Source organism: Cyprinodon tularosa, unplaced genomic scaffold (assembly GCF_016077235.1).
Source record: "Cyprinodon tularosa strain WSP-4 unplaced genomic scaffold, ASM1607723v1 ctg362, whole genome shotgun sequence".
NCBI classification, from domain to species: domain Eukaryota; kingdom Metazoa; phylum Chordata; class Actinopteri; order Cyprinodontiformes; family Cyprinodontidae; genus Cyprinodon; species Cyprinodon tularosa.
In genome coordinates, this window is record NW_024039077.1 from 1,057,665 (window position 1) to 1,079,944 (window position 22,280).

The 22,280-nt window shown below is 39.1% G+C and overlaps 1 protein-coding gene across 8 annotated transcripts in view; it reads right to left on the reverse strand.

Annotated features, from left to right (window-relative positions):
• The window catches only part of nid2a (nidogen 2a (osteonidogen)), a 68,495-nt gene that overhangs the window by 22,259 nt on the left and 23,956 nt on the right, over nucleotides 1–22,280 (reverse strand). For 5 of the 8 annotated variants that reach the window (XM_038295910.1, XM_038295906.1, XM_038295909.1 and 2 more), the window contains exons 9-26: nucleotides 20,235–20,274; nucleotides 19,986–20,095; nucleotides 19,759–19,892; nucleotides 19,555–19,666; nucleotides 19,046–19,246; nucleotides 18,726–18,956; nucleotides 12,281–12,427; nucleotides 11,561–11,689; nucleotides 8,647–8,772; nucleotides 8,439–8,554; nucleotides 5,665–5,770; nucleotides 5,446–5,570; nucleotides 4,875–4,980; nucleotides 4,221–4,345; nucleotides 4,037–4,142; nucleotides 3,675–3,808; nucleotides 3,488–3,593; nucleotides 246–379 (exon numbers count right to left, since the gene is read on the reverse strand). In XM_038295910.1, the coding sequence (XP_038151838.1) occupies nucleotides 246–379; nucleotides 3,488–3,593; nucleotides 3,675–3,808; nucleotides 4,037–4,142; nucleotides 4,221–4,345; nucleotides 4,875–4,980; nucleotides 5,446–5,570; nucleotides 5,665–5,770; nucleotides 8,439–8,554; nucleotides 8,647–8,772; nucleotides 11,561–11,689; nucleotides 12,281–12,427; nucleotides 18,726–18,956; nucleotides 19,046–19,246; nucleotides 19,555–19,666; nucleotides 19,759–19,892; nucleotides 19,986–20,095; nucleotides 20,235–20,274 (2,288 nt within the window). The remainder of the gene's footprint in view (nucleotides 1–245; nucleotides 380–3,487; nucleotides 3,594–3,674; nucleotides 3,809–4,036; nucleotides 4,143–4,220; nucleotides 4,346–4,874; nucleotides 4,981–5,445; nucleotides 5,571–5,664; nucleotides 5,771–8,438; nucleotides 8,555–8,646; nucleotides 8,773–11,560; nucleotides 11,690–12,280; nucleotides 12,428–18,725; nucleotides 18,957–19,045; nucleotides 19,247–19,554; nucleotides 19,667–19,758; nucleotides 19,893–19,985; nucleotides 20,096–20,234; nucleotides 20,275–22,280) is intronic. The other 3 variants (XM_038295905.1, XM_038295911.1, XM_038295912.1) reach the window with 3 other exon arrangements.

Consider the following 22,280-nt stretch of genomic DNA (forward strand, 5'->3'; position numbering starts at 1 on the left):
CCTGGTTTAATTTCGTAAAAGATCTTCTTTAATTAACCTTTAACTATCCGATTACTAATCGATTAATCAAAACATTTTATTGTTAGTTGCAGCCCTGAAATAAACACCACCCACCACATCAAGGCTAGAGGACACAATTTAAATATTTTTCTACTAACTTCTATTTAGTTTATAAACAGAAGCACATTAAAGCTTTACTAGAAACAGGAAGTAAAAAAAAATTATACCAGCGAAATGAATCTAACCTGCTCTGGTAGATACTGCCCGTTTTCATCACACTGAGGTACGTAGGCTACAACGACAGGACGTCCATCTGAACCGGAGGCCAGAAAACTGTCTCTGTGAAGCTCACAGTGAGTCTTTGGACGCTCTGGCTCACCTGAGATCAAGACACACATTTGCAGAGATTATTGAGAAACGTGCAACATTAGCAGAAGAGGTAGACAGAGGACACTGAATCACTAATGTTCGTTTATAATTATATTTTCCTTTGGAGCTTTTAAACCTTATCAAGTGTGAGGCATGATGGTAAAGAGTAGGTAATGAGGGATTGCTTTATGCAGTAACAGGACATGGATTTATTCATATAAACATGTTTATGTATACAAAAAGTTGAAAGACATGTGGACAAAATTGCCGCTACCCGTTGTGTGATGAAAGAAAAAAACACAGTGGTCATAAAAATTCACAATAAATAAAAAATCTATGAAAGTGAACAAATTAAAGTCAGACATTGCTTTTCAAACATGCTGTTAGGTTTATTCAATGTTGATTATAAAATTAATGTATGTGCATATAGAACATTGGGGAAAGGAGATGCTTCACTCTGTCTTATGATTCAATCAGTGGAGCATCCTGTCTTATGACCTGTCAGAACAATACTCTGTTTTGTAACCATGTGTTATGTTCTGTTAATAAAAGCCACAGCAGATGGAGGGGGGGCAGAGAGAGAGTAGTGTTTGGTTGCAGCTCTTTCTCCCCTCCTGCAGGAAGCTGTTGAAAATCCCTTTCTGTGTGTACTCAGTCCTTCTTTTACGAACCTACATTTTTGAACCAAACACATGCTTTAACAGAATCCTAAAGAACCAACAAAGTAGTACCCCTAGAAAACACTGATAATAATGTAAGCAAAGGGACATGTTAAATCAAGCAACCCAGTATCTACAAACTTGTAATCAGTCAGTGGGCCTATTTATATGGCTAGAGGTGATCACTGTGTTGTTTGGTAACATGGTATGTACCACACTCAACATGGACCAGAGAATGCAAAGGAAATTGTTTAGAAATAAAATTATATACAAGCATGTTAAAGTTAAAGGCTATATGACCATCTCCAAGCAGATCGATGTTCCTCCAATTAAAGCTGCACATATTATTCAGAAATGTAAGAACCATTGGACTGTAGCCAAACTGCCTGCACATGGCTGCAGAAGGAAAATTAATGACGAACCAAAGAGACGGATAAGACTAATGCTAACAAAAGAAAAAGTTCCCAAGAGGTTAAAGGTGAACTTCAGCTTAATGGATCATCAGTGTCAGATCACACCATCAGTCATTGTTTATGGACTTAATAGGTGACGACCAACCAGGACAACATTGTGGGAAGCAAATATTTAAAAACCCAGACTGGAATTTGTCAAACTACATGTTGAGAAGCTGCAAAGCTTCAGGGAGAATGTCATCAAAGAGTGGAACTTATTGCAAAGGCACATCAGCTCCATGTTCATAGGTGGAAAAATGAAGTATATCTAGAAAAGGACACTGTGTCTCTACTGTGAAACATGGAGGATGCTGTTATGTTCTGGAGCTGCTTTGCTTCATCAATTATGGGGTGGCTCGAATCTCTGCAGGATTCAATGAAATCTGAAGACTATCGAGGGATTCTAGAGAGAAATGTGCAGCTCTGGGTCAGAAAGCTTAGTCTCAGTTGCAGGTCATGGGTCTTAGAACAGGGTAATGACCCAAAACAGCCAAGAATGGCTAAAAGGCAAACATTGGACCATTCTGAAGGGGCCTTTAATGAACCATGACCCTTATCCTATTGAGCATCTTTGGAAGGAGCTAAACGTCATCAGGAAAAGGCACGAGGAGTGGGCCAAAATACCTACTGAGAGGAGCTGATATCGCATTATAAGTTACAGGAATCATTTGATTGCAGTGATTGTATCAAGAGATTAGGTAAGAACAAAATATTAAGTTAAGGGTACCGACACTTTTGCCCATGCCTGTTTCATGAGTTTATTTTTTTGTTGTTGTGTTGAGGCATTGGTTTAAAAGCAATGCCAGACTGTAATTTGTTTGCTTGCATATATTTTTAAATTCGTATTCTTTTTTTTTCAGATTTAAGTTATTTCTGTGACAAATGTTGGTTTTCTTTTATTAACTAAGGAGCACCAACAAATCTATCTACATGTGTAAATACAGTCCTCTCCACTTCTGAAAGCGACATGAACTCTGCAGCCTCTGTTTTTGAGAAACGTCAAACATTACAACAACCTGTTAAATTTAGCTCCAAGTGATTATGAAAACAGTGAATATATATACACTTCAGGGCAATTTAACCAGTAAAAATGAAAACAACTACAGGGGGCTATTTTTTTTAAGTGTTTTCTCTTCATGGGTACTGCTGACTTTCAATAAACATTAAATATCCCACTTTAACTGCAAGCCACAAACACTGCCACTCTTTGAGACCTGGATGCATAATGGACATACAGTTACAAAAATAAGAGAAGCATTTGCCCTAAATAAAGACAAAATTGGTCATTTATACCCTGGAAATCTGCAGTACTAGATGTCCAGTTCATTCATTTAAGTGGAGCAGATCTTCCTTTTTATGGGAAAATCAAAGAGCTGTGCTGAGATGCAGGTTTAAACTGTAAATACACCTTTACTTTTTTTTGCAAACATAATGCACCATAACTCTTAATTTGTATGAAATGGAAGCAAATCATTACCATATTTAAAATGAAAAAGCATTTCCAGAAATGCTTTTTCATTTTCAGAATGTGGCTGCATTATTTGTCTCATAAATGAAATTAGTAATCAGTCATCATATTTGCATTTTAATTTTCTTCTTCAAGACTGCTCATCCGTTTACTTAAAATGAAAAAGAAAAAGACATTTGAGATTTATTTTTCAAAATGTACCCCAGCAAATACATACCAAAATTTAATTTGAAATGTAAAATTTGAAAGTGAAAAAGCATTTCCAGAAATGCTTTTTCACTTTAAGAATGTGGCTGCATTGTATGTATTTGCTGGGGTACATTTTGAAAAATAAATCTAAAATGTCTTTTTCATTTTAATTAAGTAAAAAGATGAGCAGTGTTGAAGAAGAAAATGAAAATGCAAACAGGATTATTGATTACTAATTTCATTTATGAGTCAAACAATGCAGCCACATTCTTAAAATGAAAAAGCATTTCTGAAAATGCTTTTTCATTTTAAATATGGTAACGATTTGCTTCCATAGTATGAAGCCTTACCTTCTCTGCTACAGTCTACACGGAGTGACCCGGGTGGCGTCCTGGTTCCCAACCTCTCCTGTCCAATGCTGTCCACACACCAACAATGTCCAGTGGAACCATGGCACTGGGAACAGTAAACGTATGTGAAACAGGGAAATAGCTTAATGTGAAAGCAAAAACAGAGAAACATTTAATAGACGCTAACCTGTTCTGGTAGATACTGTCCATTTTCATCACACTGAGGTACGTAGGCTCCAATTGGAGGAAGTCCATCTGAACCGGAGTTCTGAACGCCGTCTCTGTGATGCTCACAGCGAGTCTTTGGACGTTCTGGCTCATCTGTTGGAAGATGATGTTGCACATTTACACTATTCATACAGAACGTTCATTGATCTCGGTATTAACATCTAAATAAAAGCTGGAGGCATCTCTGTGGAGGAAAAAATATAATTGTCTTTGAACAGCTGTACAACAATAGGAATATCGTTGATCTAAATATGTTATATTAGTATGTGGCCCATCCTTCAGGTGATTCTTATCAAAAGACTTCATATAGGAAATATGAACCTGCTCTGCTGCAGTCCACAGAAGGTGTACCAGGTGGAGTCCTGGTTCCTGCTCTCTCCTGCCCCCTACTGTCCACACACCAACAATGTCCAGTAGAACCATGGCACTGGAAACAGTAAGGTTGTTGTTGTGATGCTGTTTAAGTGACACCAAAATCATCAGGAAGTTCTCAAAAGATACAAACCTGCTGTTGGAGATACTGTCCATTTTCATCACACTGAGGAACAAAAGCTCCAAGAAGAGGCCGTCCATCCGAGTCTGTGGTCTGAACACTGTCTCTGTGGTGCTCACAGAGGCTTTTTGGACGATCTAAGTCATGAGGTTGAGAAAGATGCAAAGGATAGCCCATAAGAAAATAAATAGAAGATGGGAATCTCTAAGTAATTCATAAAACTGACAATTTGAATGATAAAAAGAGTAGTGTTCCCTGCTTATGACATTTATTAACCTATAAAAATCTATTTAGGAGCTTAGAAACGTTAAAGGAAGCCTATAAAGAACTGAATCTACAAACATACCACCACTTAAGACCTGCTTGTTATATTTCTCTTCAACTTGTCAGGAGTTACTACGACTATGGCGCTGGCCACCAACCCTGCTCTTTACCACCCACCTGTTTTTCCAGGCATTCCAAGCCTATGACCCAGTAACCTCAACAGCACATAGCTCACAAGTTCACGTAAACACGCCATCTGAGTTGGCTCTTAGTTGAGGAATTAGTGGGTTCACAGGTGGCTTTAAAACGACGTGACATAATAAACCTGCTTATGCTCTCGGATATTATCCACCGATAAGATACCTTCCGGGGGGTCGTGTGAAGTGGGGAAGAACCACTTACCAGGTTTGTCGCAGTCTATGGGGGGTGAACCAGGTGGAGAACGGGTTCCTGGTCTTTCTTCCCCCCTACTGTCCACACACCAACAATATCCAGTAGAGCCGTGGCACTAAAAAAGGAGAAATCTTGTCAGGGTGTTTCGTTATGCAGATGATACAAAGATTTATATAGATGTGTTTTCTCATAAAAAATAGCTTTTTATTTCAACATCAAACCACAGGAGACAAAAGAACTGAGCTCAGCAAGATGAAAATTCAGGTACTCCTCAGCTTTAAGGCTCCTTCTAGCAAGTTGAATAAAATAACACTTCAGTTGGTACACTGTTCAATTTCTTTCTCATATATTTTGCCTGGTTAATGTGAAATCCAAGCATGGAAGAAGGGGAATTTAAACCTCATTGTTTATGGTTTCTTATGTTTCAGAAAATGCTAATTTACTGGGAATTTCACCAACAACTCTCTCAGATTCCAAAATGGAGAAAATATCCAGTAAGCAACATGTGTGCATAAATAGACTGGTTGGAGATGCTAGGAAGACAACAGCAGGTGAAATAAGCCCTATTCTATGTACTGACCTGCAGAGGTCTGTACTGCCCATTTTCATCACACTGAGGTACATAAGCTCCATTTATTAGACGTCCATCGTTACTGTCGGTCCGAACACTGTCTCTGTGGTGCTCACATTGAGTCTTTGGGCGATCTGGTTGAAAGTGAAACCAAACATAACACCCAGATTAACACCCAGGGAATGATTACTTTATCTAATTAACTGACCCAGGTAAATAAGGTTTTACCTGGTGTTTCACATTCAACAGGCGCTGCTCCAGGGGGAGTCCTGGTTCCCGGTCTTTCCTCTCCTCTACTGTCCACACACCAACATTGTCCAGTAGAACCATGGCACTGCAAAGAATCAGTCATGTGCAGAATCAGCTCATCTTCTTTAGTTTCTAAAGACCCACATTTAAAAAAATGTTGAATATATTGAAATAGCTTAAAAAATTAGTATAATCAAAAATGAATTTTGAATTATTCTAAAAATTACAGTGAGAAAATAAGTATTTGAACACCATGATATTTTCCAAGCTCTCCCCACCGATGTATTATACTAATAAATAATCAAAAAATAATCATATATTGTAATTTATACAATTTGTTTTCCGATTATGTCTCTCACAGTGGACATGAGCCCCTCCATGATTGGGACTGGGAGAACTTGCAAAATAGCAGGGTGTTCAAATACTTATTTTCCTCACTGTATATCACAGATAGTATCAGGACAGAATAATATACTTCAACTCTTAATTTCTGTCTTTTTTTAATATTGTTGAAAGGAACAAAAAAATTACTTTATCCAAAAATTAAAAAATTACATATGGCCAATGCAGAAGGATTTTTATTTAACTGCTTTTTATGCAACAGAAAGTTCTAACCACCTCTCATGATTTATTACTAAAAAGCTTAAAAGACACTGAATAAGGTTTGCAAAGTACGGAGGGTTAAGTGGAAGAAAAAGCTGAATGATATTATAAACACTCAGTTTATATTCCAAGAGCGGATTTTAGTCCAATTCAAGTTTAATATTGGGTAAAAAAAACAAGAACATTGTTTTGAAGTACCGTAATTTTCGGACCTGAATATAAGCCGCAGAAGCTAAATTGCATGATTTGTACATATACAAGCCGCACCGGACTATAAGCCACAGGTTTTTTATGTTTAACACAAACTGTCTTGCGCTCGCAATGTCTGTCTTTCTCACTGTCATTCTGTCTCGTACCACTCGCGGTAGAAGTCTGCTTCCGGAGGACCTCCGCATTCCCGCACTTGTGTGTTGAAGCAAATGTGACGTCAACATGGTGGATGGTAAAATCCATAGATTTAGGTATTACCCTAGTGGCTGTTAGCTGTAAAAGTCCAAAGCTAAGCGGCATTGTTCTATAAGCAGCAAGATCCAGTTTCCTTGCATCATATCAAACAATATTTCAATATATACACTATATTGCCAAAAGTATTTGCTCACCCATCCAAATTATTGGAATCAGGTGTTCCAATCACTTCCATGGCCACAGGTGTATAAATTCAAGCACCTAGGCATGCAGACTGTTTTTACAAACATTTGTGAAAGAATGGGTCGCTCTCAGGAGCTCAGTGAATTCCAGCGTGGAACTGTGATAGGATGCCACCTGTGCAACAAATCCAGTCGTGAAATTTCCTCGCTCCTAAATATTCCACAGTCAACTGTCAGCTGTATTATAAGAAAATGGAAGTGTTTGGGAACGACAGCAACTCAGCCACGAAGTGGTAGGCCACGTAAACTGACGGAGCGGGGTCAGCGGATGCTGACGCGCATAGTGTGAAGAGGTCGCCAACTTTCTGCAGAGTCAATCACTACAGACCTCCAAACTTCATGTGGCCTTCAGATTAGCTCAAGAACAGTGCGCAGAGAGCTTCATGGAATGGGTTTCCATGGTCGAGCAGCTGCATCCAAGCCATACATCACCAAGTGCAATGCAAAGCGTCGGATGCGGTGGTGTAAAGCACGCCGCCACTGGACTCTAGAGCAGTGGAGACGCGTTCTCTGGAGTGACGAATCGCGCTTCTCCATCTGGCAATCTGATGGACGGGTCTGGGTTTGGCGGTTGCCAGGAGAACGGTACTTGTCTGACTGCATTGTGCCAAGTGTAAAGTTTGGTGGAGGGGGGATTATGGTGTGGGGTTGTTTTTCAGGAGCTGGGCTTGGCCCCTTAGTTCCAGTGAAAGGAACTCTGAATGCTTCAGCATACCAAGACATTTTGGACAATTCCATGCTCCCAACTTTGTGGGAACAGTTTGGAGCTGGCCCCTTCCTCTTCCAACATGACTGTGCACCAGTGCACAAAGCAAGGTCCATAAAGACATGGATGACAGAGTCTGGTGTGGATGAACTTGACTGGCCTGCACAGAGTCCTGACCTCAACCCGATAGAACACCTTTGGGATGAATTAGAGCGGAGACTGAGAGCCAGGCCTTCTCGTCCAACATCAGTGTGCGACCTCACAAATGCGCTTCTGGAAGAATGGTCAAAAATTCCCATAAACACACTCCTAAACCTTGTGGACAGCCTTCCCAGAAGAGTTGAAGCTGTTCTAGCTGCAAAGGGTGGACCGACGTCATATTGAACCCTATGGATTAGGAACGGGATGTCACTTAAGCTCATATGTGAGTCAAGGCAGGTGAGCAAATACTTTTGGCAATATAGTGTATATATATATATTGAAATATTGTTTGATATGATGCAAGGAAACTGGAATTTTTTGTGAGTCAGTCTTTGGAAAGGATAAAGATCAAAAACACATGGACAAGAAACACACGTCAGAAAATCAACCATTTTAGTCATTTAGGCTTAAATATAAGAGAACATTTCTGAGTGAATACTTAGGGATAAATAATAGGGGTTTGCACCAACATAAACAACATATAGATTAAGGAAAACAAATATCAGCCAAAAAAAGCCTAATCCTTAGACTCCTGTTTACATTTAAAAGTCTTACGATTAAACATAAATGCAACCAATCTATTAGCGAAAGCCTACCTGCCGTGGTTGATACTGTCCATCAAAATCGCACTGAGGGATGTAAGCTCCAACACTTGTTTGTCCTTCACTCTGTAGACGTTCTCTGTGCTGCTCGCATTGGCTCCTCAGCCGATCTGTTCAAATTTACCAAACAAAGCCACACGGTGTGACATTTGTGACCGTCAGGAACTAAGTGGGCAACTATACCAGCCTGCAGTGTACCAACCTGACCGAGGGGAACACTGGAACCCATCCCCATAATATTCAGGCAGGCACTGACACTGGAAGGATCCGAGATCATTGATGCATCTGGCATTGATGTGACATGGAGAGGAGCTGCACTCATCTATGTCTGAGTGAACAAAGCAAAGGAAGATTCAGATCAACTAAGTCAGGAAAAAAATCACAGCCTCATGCTTCAGCGTAGCACATCTGCTAACCATACCTCCTAAATTAGGGTAATTGACTCCAAGGGGGTCGCTAAGTTTTCTTCAAGAGCGTTTTTTTTTTCTTCTTCAGGCATTTAGATGATTTATTTTCATTTCTAATGCCGTTGTCTGGATTCTTTATTATTATACATTTAATCCAGCTATCCTAGTTCTCAGGCTGCTAAGCTATCAACTTAGCATCAAATCCTTTGTGTCAGGGTTTACTTTCTGTGCATTCAACATTAGTTGTTTAATGGTCCTTGAACGGAGGTGTTTCCAACTAAAACACTGTTTCTGTTGGATTAACAGGGATTCATCCTCCCATGCAAACTAATCTGCAAAACTAATTGGAAAACTGATGTCAGATTTGATCTAAAATGTCTGATATTTTCATGCTCATGGAAACACTCTGTTAAAAGTGTCTGTAACTCATTGGTTAATTTCACACGGGTCAATGTTTTCATACCTTTTGTTCCCTTTTTTAGTAACATCACATGGACAAACCTTTTCTAACAGTATAAAATAAGTTATCTTAGGGTCTTTGGGGTTTTGCGGCCTTTGTGGTGTGAGTGAGCTTCCTGTTGCAGAGAGGATCTTTGCTAGTGGCTGGGCTGACCCATGTTGCTGCACAGCTGATCTATTTCTCAGTTAACATGACTAGCATGTATATAAGGAGGCTAATGATAATTTCTCTTCATCCGATGATTACCTTATCTTCTTGTGAATCTCTGTAACTTGGACTCTATCATTGTTCTAGACAAGCAGTGAACCTCAGTTCGTCTCTGATCTTCATGGAAAAGGCCTCACCTGTGTGCTCAGTTCTCAGTCTTCATCACCTGTCTACCTGCACTCCAGCATGACGTCTCTTGCAAATACCAACGTTCTCAGATCTAACTCACATTCTCCTGGATCTCAGGGGTTCAGTCTGCAAAACCCGCTGATTCAAACTCCTACAGATCCATGCTACCTCCCCTCCATCTCTCAAGTATGCAAATCAATCCGTTTTCATCAACCAACTCCTTCCTGATCGGTCTGATTTCTCCCCTCAAACCAACCAGAAATTTCCACTAACTTCCTGCTGTTCTTGTTGCTTTTTGCAAATAAAACATTAAAATTCACTGGTTTTCCATCTGATTCTGCATGTGGGTTAAAAAAATAACTACAAACCTACATCTCTTGGTATGATTTATGCTGAAACAGTATCAGGTCAAAATCAGTATCGTACCGGAAATTAAAAAATTACATAGGGGCATCCCCAATTTTACTAAATTGAATGTTTATGTTGTAAAATGATTTGAGTCATCATTATTTGCTAATTTTGCAAACTAAGATCGTCGATTGCTCTGTCAAAGATGTAAGATACTGACAGCACAATACTGCACTGCAATCTATGAAAAGAAGTATTTAAAAAGTGTTATATTTAAGTTAAAAAAGGTAACGATGTAAAACTGTTTACCTTAAAGTATTGATTGAATAGATGAGATTTTTAACCATGCATTTATTGGCTCTCATTAAGCATACTGTATATCTGCTTCAACGTAGATTTTGCAGCCAACCATTAATGTTACGCAAGGATGTAAAACTTAATTAAAGACAGAAATCAAAGCAGGGAGACTTTAACAGCTACTGTTACTATTAAAACCCATTATCCCTGCATTTATAGTTTTGAAACTTAAATTTCATACAGATTTGTGTTTAAGTTTCTATACATTTTGTTGGTAAAATGTGGTGAGGATGCTTTGAAACAGACAGGGAAGCTGTCAGAGTTAAGAAAGATGGATTATTTCTTTAGCTTTAAAGCAGACAAAGACACAAGTAGAGCTATAAACAAACGTTTTAGATATGTCAGTATGGTCGGATGACTTAGACTTAGACTTAGACTTGACTTTATTAATCCCTTGGGATTACTCCCTTCGGGAAATTGTATTTCCAGTAGCAGGAAAAATTGCACATATAAGAAAAAAAGGGGATGTTTAGACACAGTATATACAATAGAAAAATAGAATAAAAAATCAATTAAATAAGGTGTAGGAAGATGTATTGGGGGATGAGGATAGACAAATAAACACAGAGGGCTATAGCAAAAAACAATGACTTAAATTAACAGTTATGTAGTGTATTGCACTTGAATGGTTGAGGAAAAAAAGAGTGTCCAGATTATAAAAACCAAAGCGAGTATCTACAACTCCTTCATGGAAGTCTTAAGACAGATTCCCTGTATGCACTCTAAATTATTTTCTTAAGATTAGCCAAAATCTGAAATATCTAGATGTTGTCAGTAAGTAGAGATATGCCCCAATATACTTTCACTAGTAATTGCAATAAAAAAAAGCTTTGATCCAGGAAATGATGCCTGATTAATCAAATTGATATCATTTTTTTTAACTATTTATAATTTCAGCCTCCCCTTTTATAATTGTATTTCATGGTTGATCTCTGGATAGTTTTTACCAGTTTTTCCTGCTAGAATGAGAACATCCCACAGCATGATACTTCCCCTGCTATGTTTTACTGCCCAGATGCTTTGTTTAATAAAACATATTCAATTTTCCCTGCATGCTGTTAGGTCCTGACATAGTTTGTTTGACACATTTTGTGGCTGTAATATGACAAAATGCAGCAAGCTGTAAAAATATATGCAGAAAATAATTGGTCTAACTGACTACCCAGTTTCAAAGTGAATAAAAGCAGATTATATATATTTGGTCTTACCAACGCAAGTATGGCCGTCGTAGCTGGATTCAAAGCCGCTCTGGCACTGGCAGCGGTGTGTACCAGGAAGGTTGAGGCACTGGGAGTGTTCGCCACAAGAGCTCAAACCCTCTGCACACTCATCAATGTCTGCATCAAAGGAAGAGAGGGTACATAAGACACCCTGTAAAGCAGGAATACGCCATATGTGGGGCAATAAAAGCAGTAATTACTTTGTTTACTATTCCTATTAACTCCCTGCATACTACCCTGGGTCAGTTTTAGCTGGAAAGCATTGTTCTATAAGGACAGTGAAACGATACAGATGGGAAGAGAGGCTGAGCTGAGGGGCCTTCTTGGTGTTGTCAGCAGGAGATGGAGACCACCTGCTGGCCTCATGATAAACCCCTCACCAGCTCAGAGTCTTAACATGTCCCCTTTAAAAAGCCCAATGAGAAGAGAAGGATAACACTTCTGGTTCAATTCATCCAGATGGAACTTGGACCCTCAACACAAGCCTGACAAATGCTGAAGAAGCACAGGCGCGTTACCTTGAACCATCAGCCGATTGTTAACACATTTACATGAAACGAACCCAGACAGTCAGAATTAGTGCTTCACAACCAACTGCTACTTACATGCTTAACTCAGATGCTTTATCATCTTTCCACCCTGGATTAAATAAATACCTTCTGATGAATGTGTGCACGTTTGTGTGGGGGATCTCAGAAAGACATGTACCGTTACAGTTCTGTCCATCTCCTCTATAACCAGTGGCACACTGGCACCGGAAAGACTGTCCCTCCAGTGGGATGCACTGGGCTGTGGTGTCGCAGTCATGGCTCCCAGTATAGCAGGGGTTCAACAGCTCGACCACAGAAGTATCTGCTACAAACATGGAGAACAAAACAGAACCATTGAAAGTTAAAAAAAGCATTGATTTGACTCCAGTGCAGCGTTAGCATGAAACTAATCATTTAAATGAGCATTTCCTGTTTTGGTTTATTAAGGGTAACCAGTTCTATTCTAGACAAAATTAGGAACATAGAATGCATTTTCTTTATGTTCCCTCAGGTGTTTCTTCATAATATCCTTGAATTTTGATACTTAATGGTATAAATAAGGAAGCAGTGTGGTTTATTTAATTAAAACCTTGTAGGGTAAATTTAAAGAAAGCAGAAATAAATGTTTTGTAATTTTTCAAAGAGAAATAACTTTAGTAATCCTGACTGAAAAGTTTAGTCAGGTATAAATCCAACAGTGCCACCACAGCAGCGCCCGTCTTGTCCGACCTCAGATTGACTGAAAGCTGGAAAATTCATTAATTACATGAAAACTTAACCAGGGACACATGTAAAAAAAAAAGCTCCAGACAAATTCCCACGTGTCTGTTTCCTCTAAAGAGAGGACTCCCCTTCATGTTCTCAACACACACACACACAAAAACAAAACAAACAAAAAAACATATGGATGAGGTTAGGCGCACATGTCCTGGACGTTAAACAGGAGACAACATACAAGCAGCAGAGGGGGTTTGTGGAGGCTCCTCATTCCACCGTCTGGTTCAGACATAAACTTTCAAAAACAATTGAATATAAAAAAAAACCTCAGACTGATTTCCAGGGAATTCTAGAAAAGAGAAAACTCTCGGAAATCATTACAAAAGAATGCAGCAAGATGAATAAATGTGCAGAGGATTAAAAACAGCTCGGATCGATTCTAAAGAACAGGATGGGAGTCATGTCGGAGTCCTCTGTGCCACAAAAATGGTCTAACAGGATTGTGGTGTCTCATATAAAACAGCACTGTGGGCCTACTTTCCACCAGACGATTTGAATGTGCACAAAGTTTAACATAAAACAAGACATCTTTTTAATGATGTTTGAAGGTTTTAGGCATCTATGAAACACGTTTTCTACTATAAAGAACATAAACTTGCCCCTCATCTCCCCGGGCCAGAGAGCAATTTTGGCTCATTATCAGAGAGAGAGAAAAAGACTCTTCAAAGTGTAATGTGGCCAGGAAGGAGGGCAGATGAGAGGCAAAGATCCACATGGATTGGGGGAGAAAAAGAAAAAAAGAAAAAAAAAAGACTGACGGATAATTAGAGACAGGGAGAGAAGCGAAGGCGAGCAGGACAGAGAGGTTAGGAACACACACATCCCACACACACGCTGCACACCATCAAAGTGATGGCTGCTGCTTCCCACCTGTTGCTTTTCACGTGCTTCCTCCTCTTCTCAATGCACAAATTCAGCAGATTCCTCTTTCCTAAATCCTTTTCAAGATATTCCTATAATTTGAACTTTTTTTTGCATGTGCAATCAGCCCTCTTTACCTTGAAATCCTTAAAACAATCCAATCCTACTGTAAAACTTTATCTGTATTAATCCAAATGTTCTGTAAATACTAAAAAGCCAGAGCTATAAAAGAATGATTTTTGAAAGCCTCCCAAAAGTAAATATACTTTATGATTAGTTTTTATCTCTTCAGGGCCTTAAGCATGTCTGCAATCTCAGATTCTCATGACCTCACTGGGCAGCTATTCTGCCCAGCAACCCCCCTCTTCAAGAAAATCTATCATTGGCTTAGATATTATTTCCCAGAAAGTGGAAGATCCGTTAACACTCACCACTTAAGTCGTGTTTACAGAGCCTCTGATCCCGGCAAGATCTTCCAGCTGTGTTCAGAGTATATCAGTGTGTCAGCAGCAAGAGCGTGCTGGAGATATTTAATGGTAAGCTTTTTAATCAGAGCACTGATGTTCCAGTGACAGAAACTTGGTCTGCGACCAACACGTAAGGAAAAAAAGCCTCCTTCGAGTTCTCCCCTTAAAGATGGAGCAAAGATCATGAGGTTTTTGGATGATTGCTAAAGAAGTGCAATGGAAAGTGGCTTTTAAAAGTATTCACACCCTTTTTAAATATAGTAGTTTTTTCACCTGGATCAGGGAAACTGGTCAGAACTGATGGAAAGGAGGGAGCTTAATACTTTTAAAGGTAGTTTTTAGACTTTTTTTTAGCAGAAAAATATCTTTTAGGTAAGATCTATCAAACGATAATCTGAAAACACACAAAAATATTTCATACACACTGCAAAAACGATCCAGAAATAAGTACAAATGTCTTAAGTTAAGTGTATTTACCCTTAATTTGAGCAGTCACACGTATTTTTAACGTTAAAATAAGATAATTAGATAATATTCACTTGAAATAAGACAAACAATAGTTATTTCTTATTTTAAATGTAAATTGTCTTGTTGCATTGTTAAAGTGTCTCACTTACCTTCTCAATTCAAGAAAAAATGCACTTAATATAAAGAAAAATGTTGATAGATTTCAGTTTTTTGCAGTGTAGTGCAATATTTAAGTATGCTTTACTGATATGATTTGATTATGTTTTGATATGACGTAAAAAGGCAGCAAAATTACCAAAAACAAACATTGTAATCTTGGTATTTTAGTCTTGAAACCACAAAACCAAACATTTCCTGTGAAAATAAACAATAAGCTACGTGGCTTTAGTTCAATGTTTGTCCTGCTCATTGGAGCCAAATCCCTTTACCTAGAAATGTTTGCAAAGCACTGCGGGCAAAAAATGCAATGATAGAGAGAGACTAAAAATGTGTGAATCACTTTCAGTGAACTGTGACGCAAAGAGTGACAGAAAGCAGAAACATAAATAGTAATTGTATATTCAGTGCGTTTTGCATGTGTGCGTTTGAGACTGAGTTTAACTGTAACCATTACTGTTCTGGGGGTCGGTCCAATTGGCCACTCAACTCGCCTGGGAGGGATTTAAGCAGGAAGCCAATGCTTTAAGTTAAACATGCAGCGTATAGTTAGGTCCTCCACTTAATTCACACTGAAATGGTTTTAAACTGAATCAGTGAAATATAAACAACATTTTAAAACATTGGATCAGGTCAGTCAAGTCTAACAATCCTCCATTCAATAAATGATTGGATAATATAGATGGACTCCTAGAGGGCTGTAAAAATTTATATATATATATATATATATATATATATATATATATATATATATATATATATATATATATATAATTTTTTTTCTCCTTTTTCTGTTTTTTAAACTGAAAATGAACTGAAAAATCATTCATTTTCATGTTATGTACAGTAACAAAGTACAAATACTTTGTTACTGTACTAAACTTTTTAGGTGTTCTATACTTTACTCCATTACTTATTTTTCTTCCTACTTCTGACTTCTACTCGTTGCATTTTGACACAAGTATCTGTACTTTCTTTTCCTCACATTTTTAAAACAAACGTTACTCGTTACTCTTGGCTTCGGTTTAATGTTTATAAATATTTATTTCACGTCATGTGCGCCATCCAATGCAGATCAATGGCTCCATCCACATCTAGTGAAAACTAGTGTAACTAGATGAGTCATAGAACGCAAACACTCATTGGTTAGCTAAAGGAAATCATCAGAAGCAAGCAGGTGTTCTTCAAACTGTAAACGTGAATTGTCTATGCCATGCTACAATGTGGGATTCAGAAAAAGATGTTGAAATGTCTGAAAGGTCAGACACAGGCGAGAGCGTATCGGGAGATGGAGACCAATAAGACCTCCCTCATCCTTGGCCCTATCTCCAAGAATTATTCGAAATAGTCGAAACATTGAGCTTTCAATTCATATAGTAGCATCTGGCTGTTTTTTTTTAAGGTTACTTTATACTTTTATACTTTAAATAGTTTTTGGAGCACATACTTTTTCACTTTTACCAAAGAGGTCAAGTTGATACTTCAACTTTTATCAGAGTGTTTTAAACTGCAGTATCTATACTTCTACTTAAGTAACAAATGTGTGTACTTTAGACACCACTGCTGAAAAGGCAGCTGATAAATCTTTTGCTAAACTAAAACTCAAACTAATGGCTAAATTCAGAACTCTGTTCACCATCAAGAAATAAAGTTTCAGAACACATTGCAGGCCAAATGTTTTTTGGACGTAGACCCCAACAAGCAGTCGGGGGAACTTTAAAGAGCAAACTGCAGCATTCCAGATGCTAGTTCCAAGGTATCTGCAAAAGCGAAAAACTGAGAAAACTGAAATAGTCTAAATCTGATGTAAACAAGTAAAAGACCCACACATCATTGCAATGAAACCCTTTCTAATTGGTCTTCACTTACTTTATGACTTAGGGGGCAAAAGCGCATCTAGAAGCCTTAAAGTATTAAAACCTCAGAAAGTATTGGGGTTCTGCAGGGCATAGACCTCGGTTCTCTACTGTTTAATACAGTCATATTCATCATCATCCTCATTGTCATCATTTATAAAGCGCTTTAAAACCACTACAGCTGAAAACAAAGTGTTAAACAAATAATAAAACACAATAAAAGAATAAAATACAGCATGAAAATTTAAAATAAGGCAATAATAAGAAAGCTAAGCAAACAACATCATGACAACTAAGTCCTGCCGGTGTTAAAAGCCAGCGAATAAAAGCAAGTCTGGAGCCTTGTTTTAAAATTCAGCAAGGAAGGAGCCTCACTAATGTGCAGCGGCAGGCTATTCCTTAAGTCACAGATAGAGAAGGCTTTCGCTCCTCTGAGCTTCCTCTTAAACTACGGTACCTGCAGGAGCTGCTGTTCTGCTGACCTGAGGGACAGAGGTGGCAAGTAGGGGTGAAGAAGCGAGCTAGGGTGGGGCAAAGTTATTTAGGCACTAAAAACAAAGATAAGAATTTAAAAATCAACTCTAAAATGCAGAGGCAGCCAGTGGAGCGAGGCGAGGACAGGAGTGATGTGATCAAAAACTGACACACACCAACATAGAGTCAGTTGCAATAATCAAATCCAGATTAAATAAAAGCATGAATAACTGCTTCAAAGGGTCGCTGTGAAAGAAAAGTTCAATTGTCTTAACTGATAAAAGCAAGATCTGACAACTGCTCAAGTTGCTTTCCCAATTTAAAATCTTGTGTGTGACGGTCAATTTAAAATATGCTGTCAGGGGTCCTAGGTCTGTAATAGTGGATTCCCAATGGCGATTAGGCTCAGTTATATAGAGTATGAGTCTCAGTGAGGCTCATTTGTCAGGTTTAAAGCACCTGGTAAAACACCAACCTTTAATCATGTGTTACACATATTTTTTTATGCATCATAAACACCCAAAAAAACACTTGTTAAAACCTCTTCCATTAACCCCTCCATTGTTTTTCATTTGTAAAAATCTCAAACCTGCTGTGTAGAACGGCTATCTTTAAAGGAATAGTACACCCAAAACATGATTAGCCTTCATTTTCTACTCACCCCCATGCTGAACAACAACCTGGAGTACTTTTTTGATATCTCAAATGCATCTGGAGATCTGGGAGGCTTCTTGCTGTCTGCTGACATTCAAATAATGGAGGTCTATGGTGACCGAGACAGAAAGGTCCATAAAAGTCCACAAAAAACGTGTCAATATTCCTCCATACTGCTCGTCCAATGTATTCCAAGTGTCCTGAGTGGGTAGCGTCCAGAATTTACTCGAAACGAAGTCATTTATAATGTTTTTAGAGCATAAACAGTAGTGTATAGGATTTCCTGAAAGCGCGCGCCTGCGAGTTCACAACCCTACGGAAACCGCGGCAGACCAAACCAGATGAAAGTGCGCATTCAGCGTCTGCTCTGCCAATAATGCAAGCGTAGAAGAAGAAATGTGCTGTTTACCTGTGCAAAGAAAGAAACAACGAAAGAAAAATGTCTGAGGACTTCAGTGTTGAGGAAGAGCATGAGTTCTTTGCCGAGCTGAATGCGCACTTTCATCTGGCTTGGTCTGCCGGCTTCCGTAGCATCGTGAACTCGCAGGCGCGCGCTTTCAGGAAACCCTATACACTACTGTTTATGCTCTAAAAACATTATAAATGACTTCGTTTCGAGTAAATTCTGGACGCTACCCACTCAGGAGACTTGGAATACATTGGACGAGCAGTATGGAGGAATATTGACACGTTTTTTGTGGACTTTTATGGACCTTTCTGCCTCGGGCGCCATAGACCTCCATTATTTGAATGTCAGCAGACAGCAAGAAGCCTCCCAGATCTCCAGATGCATTTGAGATATCAAAAAAGTACTACAGAGTGTTGTTCAGCATGGGGGTGAGTAGAAAATGAAGGCTAATCATGTTTTGGGTGTACTATTCCTTTAAAGGCAGCTTTATATGTTACTCACCTCCAACCGGGCCGATCTTGTTAGTCACGGCGTATCTCAGGATCTGCTCCTCCTTGTCGTACATCACAAACACCCTCTCCATGTTGATCTGCAGCGTCTCAGGGGCGGCGGCCTGGCTGTTGTGGCGACAGTCACGATAGGTGATGTTCTGCTTCAGGTGGAAAGTGTAGGACTCTGCGCCCCGTTCAGCTGAAACAACGGAAAACCGCCTGACGGAGCTGGAGGTTGTAACTATGAGATGTAAAGAAAAGGAGAAAAACCTTTTAGACAATAAAGCATTACGGTGGTTTTATTTCCTCCTCCTATATTATCATGTTTACCAGATGGGTAGTATTGGTAGGTCTCCTTGAAGGGCTCCATAGTAACCTCAGCTCCAGGGGGGATGTATGGCACATTGCCATTGATTGCTGTATCCACGCTGAGGTGGTTGTGTTCGTCAAGGCCACGGCCTGTTTGGATGATGGACAGGCGCTGGTTCCCAGGGTTAAACAGCACCTCAGCATGACGACTGAACTCGGCACCTGGTTACACAACAAGTCAGCCGATCAATCAACTGTTCCTACACTGCATCAGGTCCATAATGAAGCTTCATTTGTTGACAAGGGGGATAAGAAACTCTGCTCTCCAAAACAAACGCACTTGCAGCTGGTTCCTATTAAAGAAGGGAGGTAGAAGTTTCATATCGCATCACATCTCTGGAGAAAAAAAAAAAAAACATCTGGCTGGGTGACCATTAAGCAAAACACAGAAAGTCCTGGCCAAGGAACAATTTGTCCCCATGCGTGTGTGGGGAAGATCTGTCCCATAAAACTGACAAAAACAAGATCACCTGTGATTTTAAATCCTGCCTGGCTATTGGGCAGCTCCAGAGCAAACAGCCATCCGAAAAGCTCTCCGATTGGTGAAACGGACATCATGGGCCAGCCCAATGACTCTGGCACCTACACAGAAAAAAAGGGTTAGCTGCTAATTATGCTAATAATTGCTCCATAGCTGTTCACCATAAGTTAACGGGTAGATTTGAGTCACCTACCTCACTAATAGCTGTGTATGCTCTACCGTCTCCAACCACGATGTAGGCATGAAGGTCGATGTCATTCAGCTCAAACGGAGTGGAGCCGACCGTCACCGTCCCACTCACCTTACCGCTGACAGGCTGAGGAGCACCTAGAGACACATTACACAGCAAAATCATTTTTAACCCACGGCAAAGGGTTTGTTTAAAAAAAAAATAATGTTGATTCAAAGGGGGGTTCTAACCGTCTGGTAGACATTGGCGGCCATTTCCGTAGAAGCCTGTTTGGCAGTGACAGCAAAATCCTGTGGGATAATCTGAACAGAATGCATTCTGGGAACATTGCCTCTGGAACCTAAACAATAAGAAAATGGGAGATATATATAGGTATTCAGTCTTTATATTTACATATTATTATATAAAAAATAGAGGGATATGGATTAATATATAGAAGCCAAACAGGATATAATCAGTTTATAAAAGTTTTCACTAACCTGGCACACGTTTCCTTATTCTCCGTTGTGTACTGGATCACTATGAGTGAGAATAAAGAGTTACTTCTTAATTAATAGTTTTAAAGAAGCAGTCAAAAGCTGTGTGTCCCTTATCCCTATACAGTGCACTATAAAGTGGTGGCGCCATTTTAAATGAGTGTCCAAATGTCTAGTGGATGAAAAAGTAGTGGACTCAAAATTTCCCGCAATGCACCTTGAAAAGTAGTGATCATCCATGGTAGACGAGCAGATATATCCCAGCATGCTTTGCACAAATCATGGGATTTGTCGCCTATGGCTGTTGCTACCCGACGGGGGTGAGAAATTACAAAGATGGCGCAGGCATCATTCAGGGAGGCGGAGTCACGTGACCAATGGGGATGGAAAAAGTAGAGATCATCTGTCTGAACGGATGGCTAACAGAGTTCACTATAAAGTCCACCATGTAGTCCCCACTCTATGTAGTGATTGAGGGATCTAGAGGTTAGGGGGGACGTTTGGACATAGCCTTAGAGTATATATAATATATAAATGTAATGATTTTAATCATTAGTTTCTGCAAAAGGCCAACAGAAAGTAGACGGGAAACCAACACTGACTCAGAGGAGCAGGTATTGAGCTTTTGAGCATTTTTTTCTGACCAACTACTCTGTTATCATTAGAGAAAAGCTTTCCTATAGCTTCAGCTTTTTTTAATAAAACAAAACAATACATTCTGGTTTCTTTATAGATAGCTTTTATAGATCTGTATTTACACAAACATAAAAGATCGAATTGCAGGAAAACAAATTCAAAACAGCTTGAATTCACGCATGGAAAACTAGGCTAGAAGAAGTGGATGGGTGGGATCAGGGGAAACATGCAGCCATACACAAATATACAAGGCACTGGTTGGAAAGAAACCAGCTGCTGCAAGCCAACCTCCCACTGCTTTCTGCTTGTGAGGACACATGTTGCAAAAAGCATTTTCTGGTTCATTTAGCGACACGACAAAATGGTCCAGGTCAGCTTTGAACCAAATAACCTTAAGGTTTAACCTCAAAATGATCATTAAAAATTGCAATATACAACAAGATCTTTGCTGCAGGTCTAAACCTAATTCTTGGAGCTAAGTAATATGCAGAAAAGCTGTTGTTTTTTTATTACAGAAGAAATTAACACAATTATTTTGTGGAAACTTTGACAGTTTCCAAAAGCTGGAGAGAAAGCTCAAAGTGATATAAGCTCCATTAATCATTTCCAAGTGACAGTTTTCCTCCATTTCCTCCCTGCATGTGTCTCATTTATTTTTGTATTATTATCAAATAAATAATTCTGGACCAAAACAGTTTTTTTCCATCCCACTGCCGCAGCATGTTGGCACAACTCAGTGGATAAAAGTTGGATTTCATAAATAGTGTCCACGTTTTTCCATTGCAGCCACAGAACTAATTCAATTTTATGGATTTTTTTAAATGAACCAACAAAAACTAGTGCATAACAAAGAAATGATAGAAATATCGTAACAAATGAATATCTAAGATGTGTAGCATGTATTTGTGATGCCCCCTTTATTATGATACCCCTAAATGTAATTTTATAGTCTATATATGCCAGATTATTATTATTATTTTGATTTGTCATCTCCTTGTTTCCTGTTCGTTTAGCTCTAATCTGTGTGAACAGGTTTTCTCCCTCAGCTTCTCTACAATCCTTCTGCCTCAGCTGCTCCTCATAAGCCTCTAATCTTCACTCCAGCTTCCAATGTTATTCTCCTCATAACCTCCCTCAATATTCAGTGTCCATGGTGGTCATCATCCCCAGCTGGATCCCTCTATTCTCCTTCCATGTTCTCAACTAACCTGTTTCTCTGCCTATGCCTAATTGTAATCTTTTATACTTTTCTGTGCAAAATAGTTTAACTGGTTGAACCTAAACTATTTTCAGCGCTTCATCTATTTATGAAAATACAGAAAACCCAGCTGACCTCTTTTTTGGCATAATGGAAAAGGAAAACATGAGTGAGAAGTACAACAAAAAGTCATTTAATCTACTAAATTCTTTGTT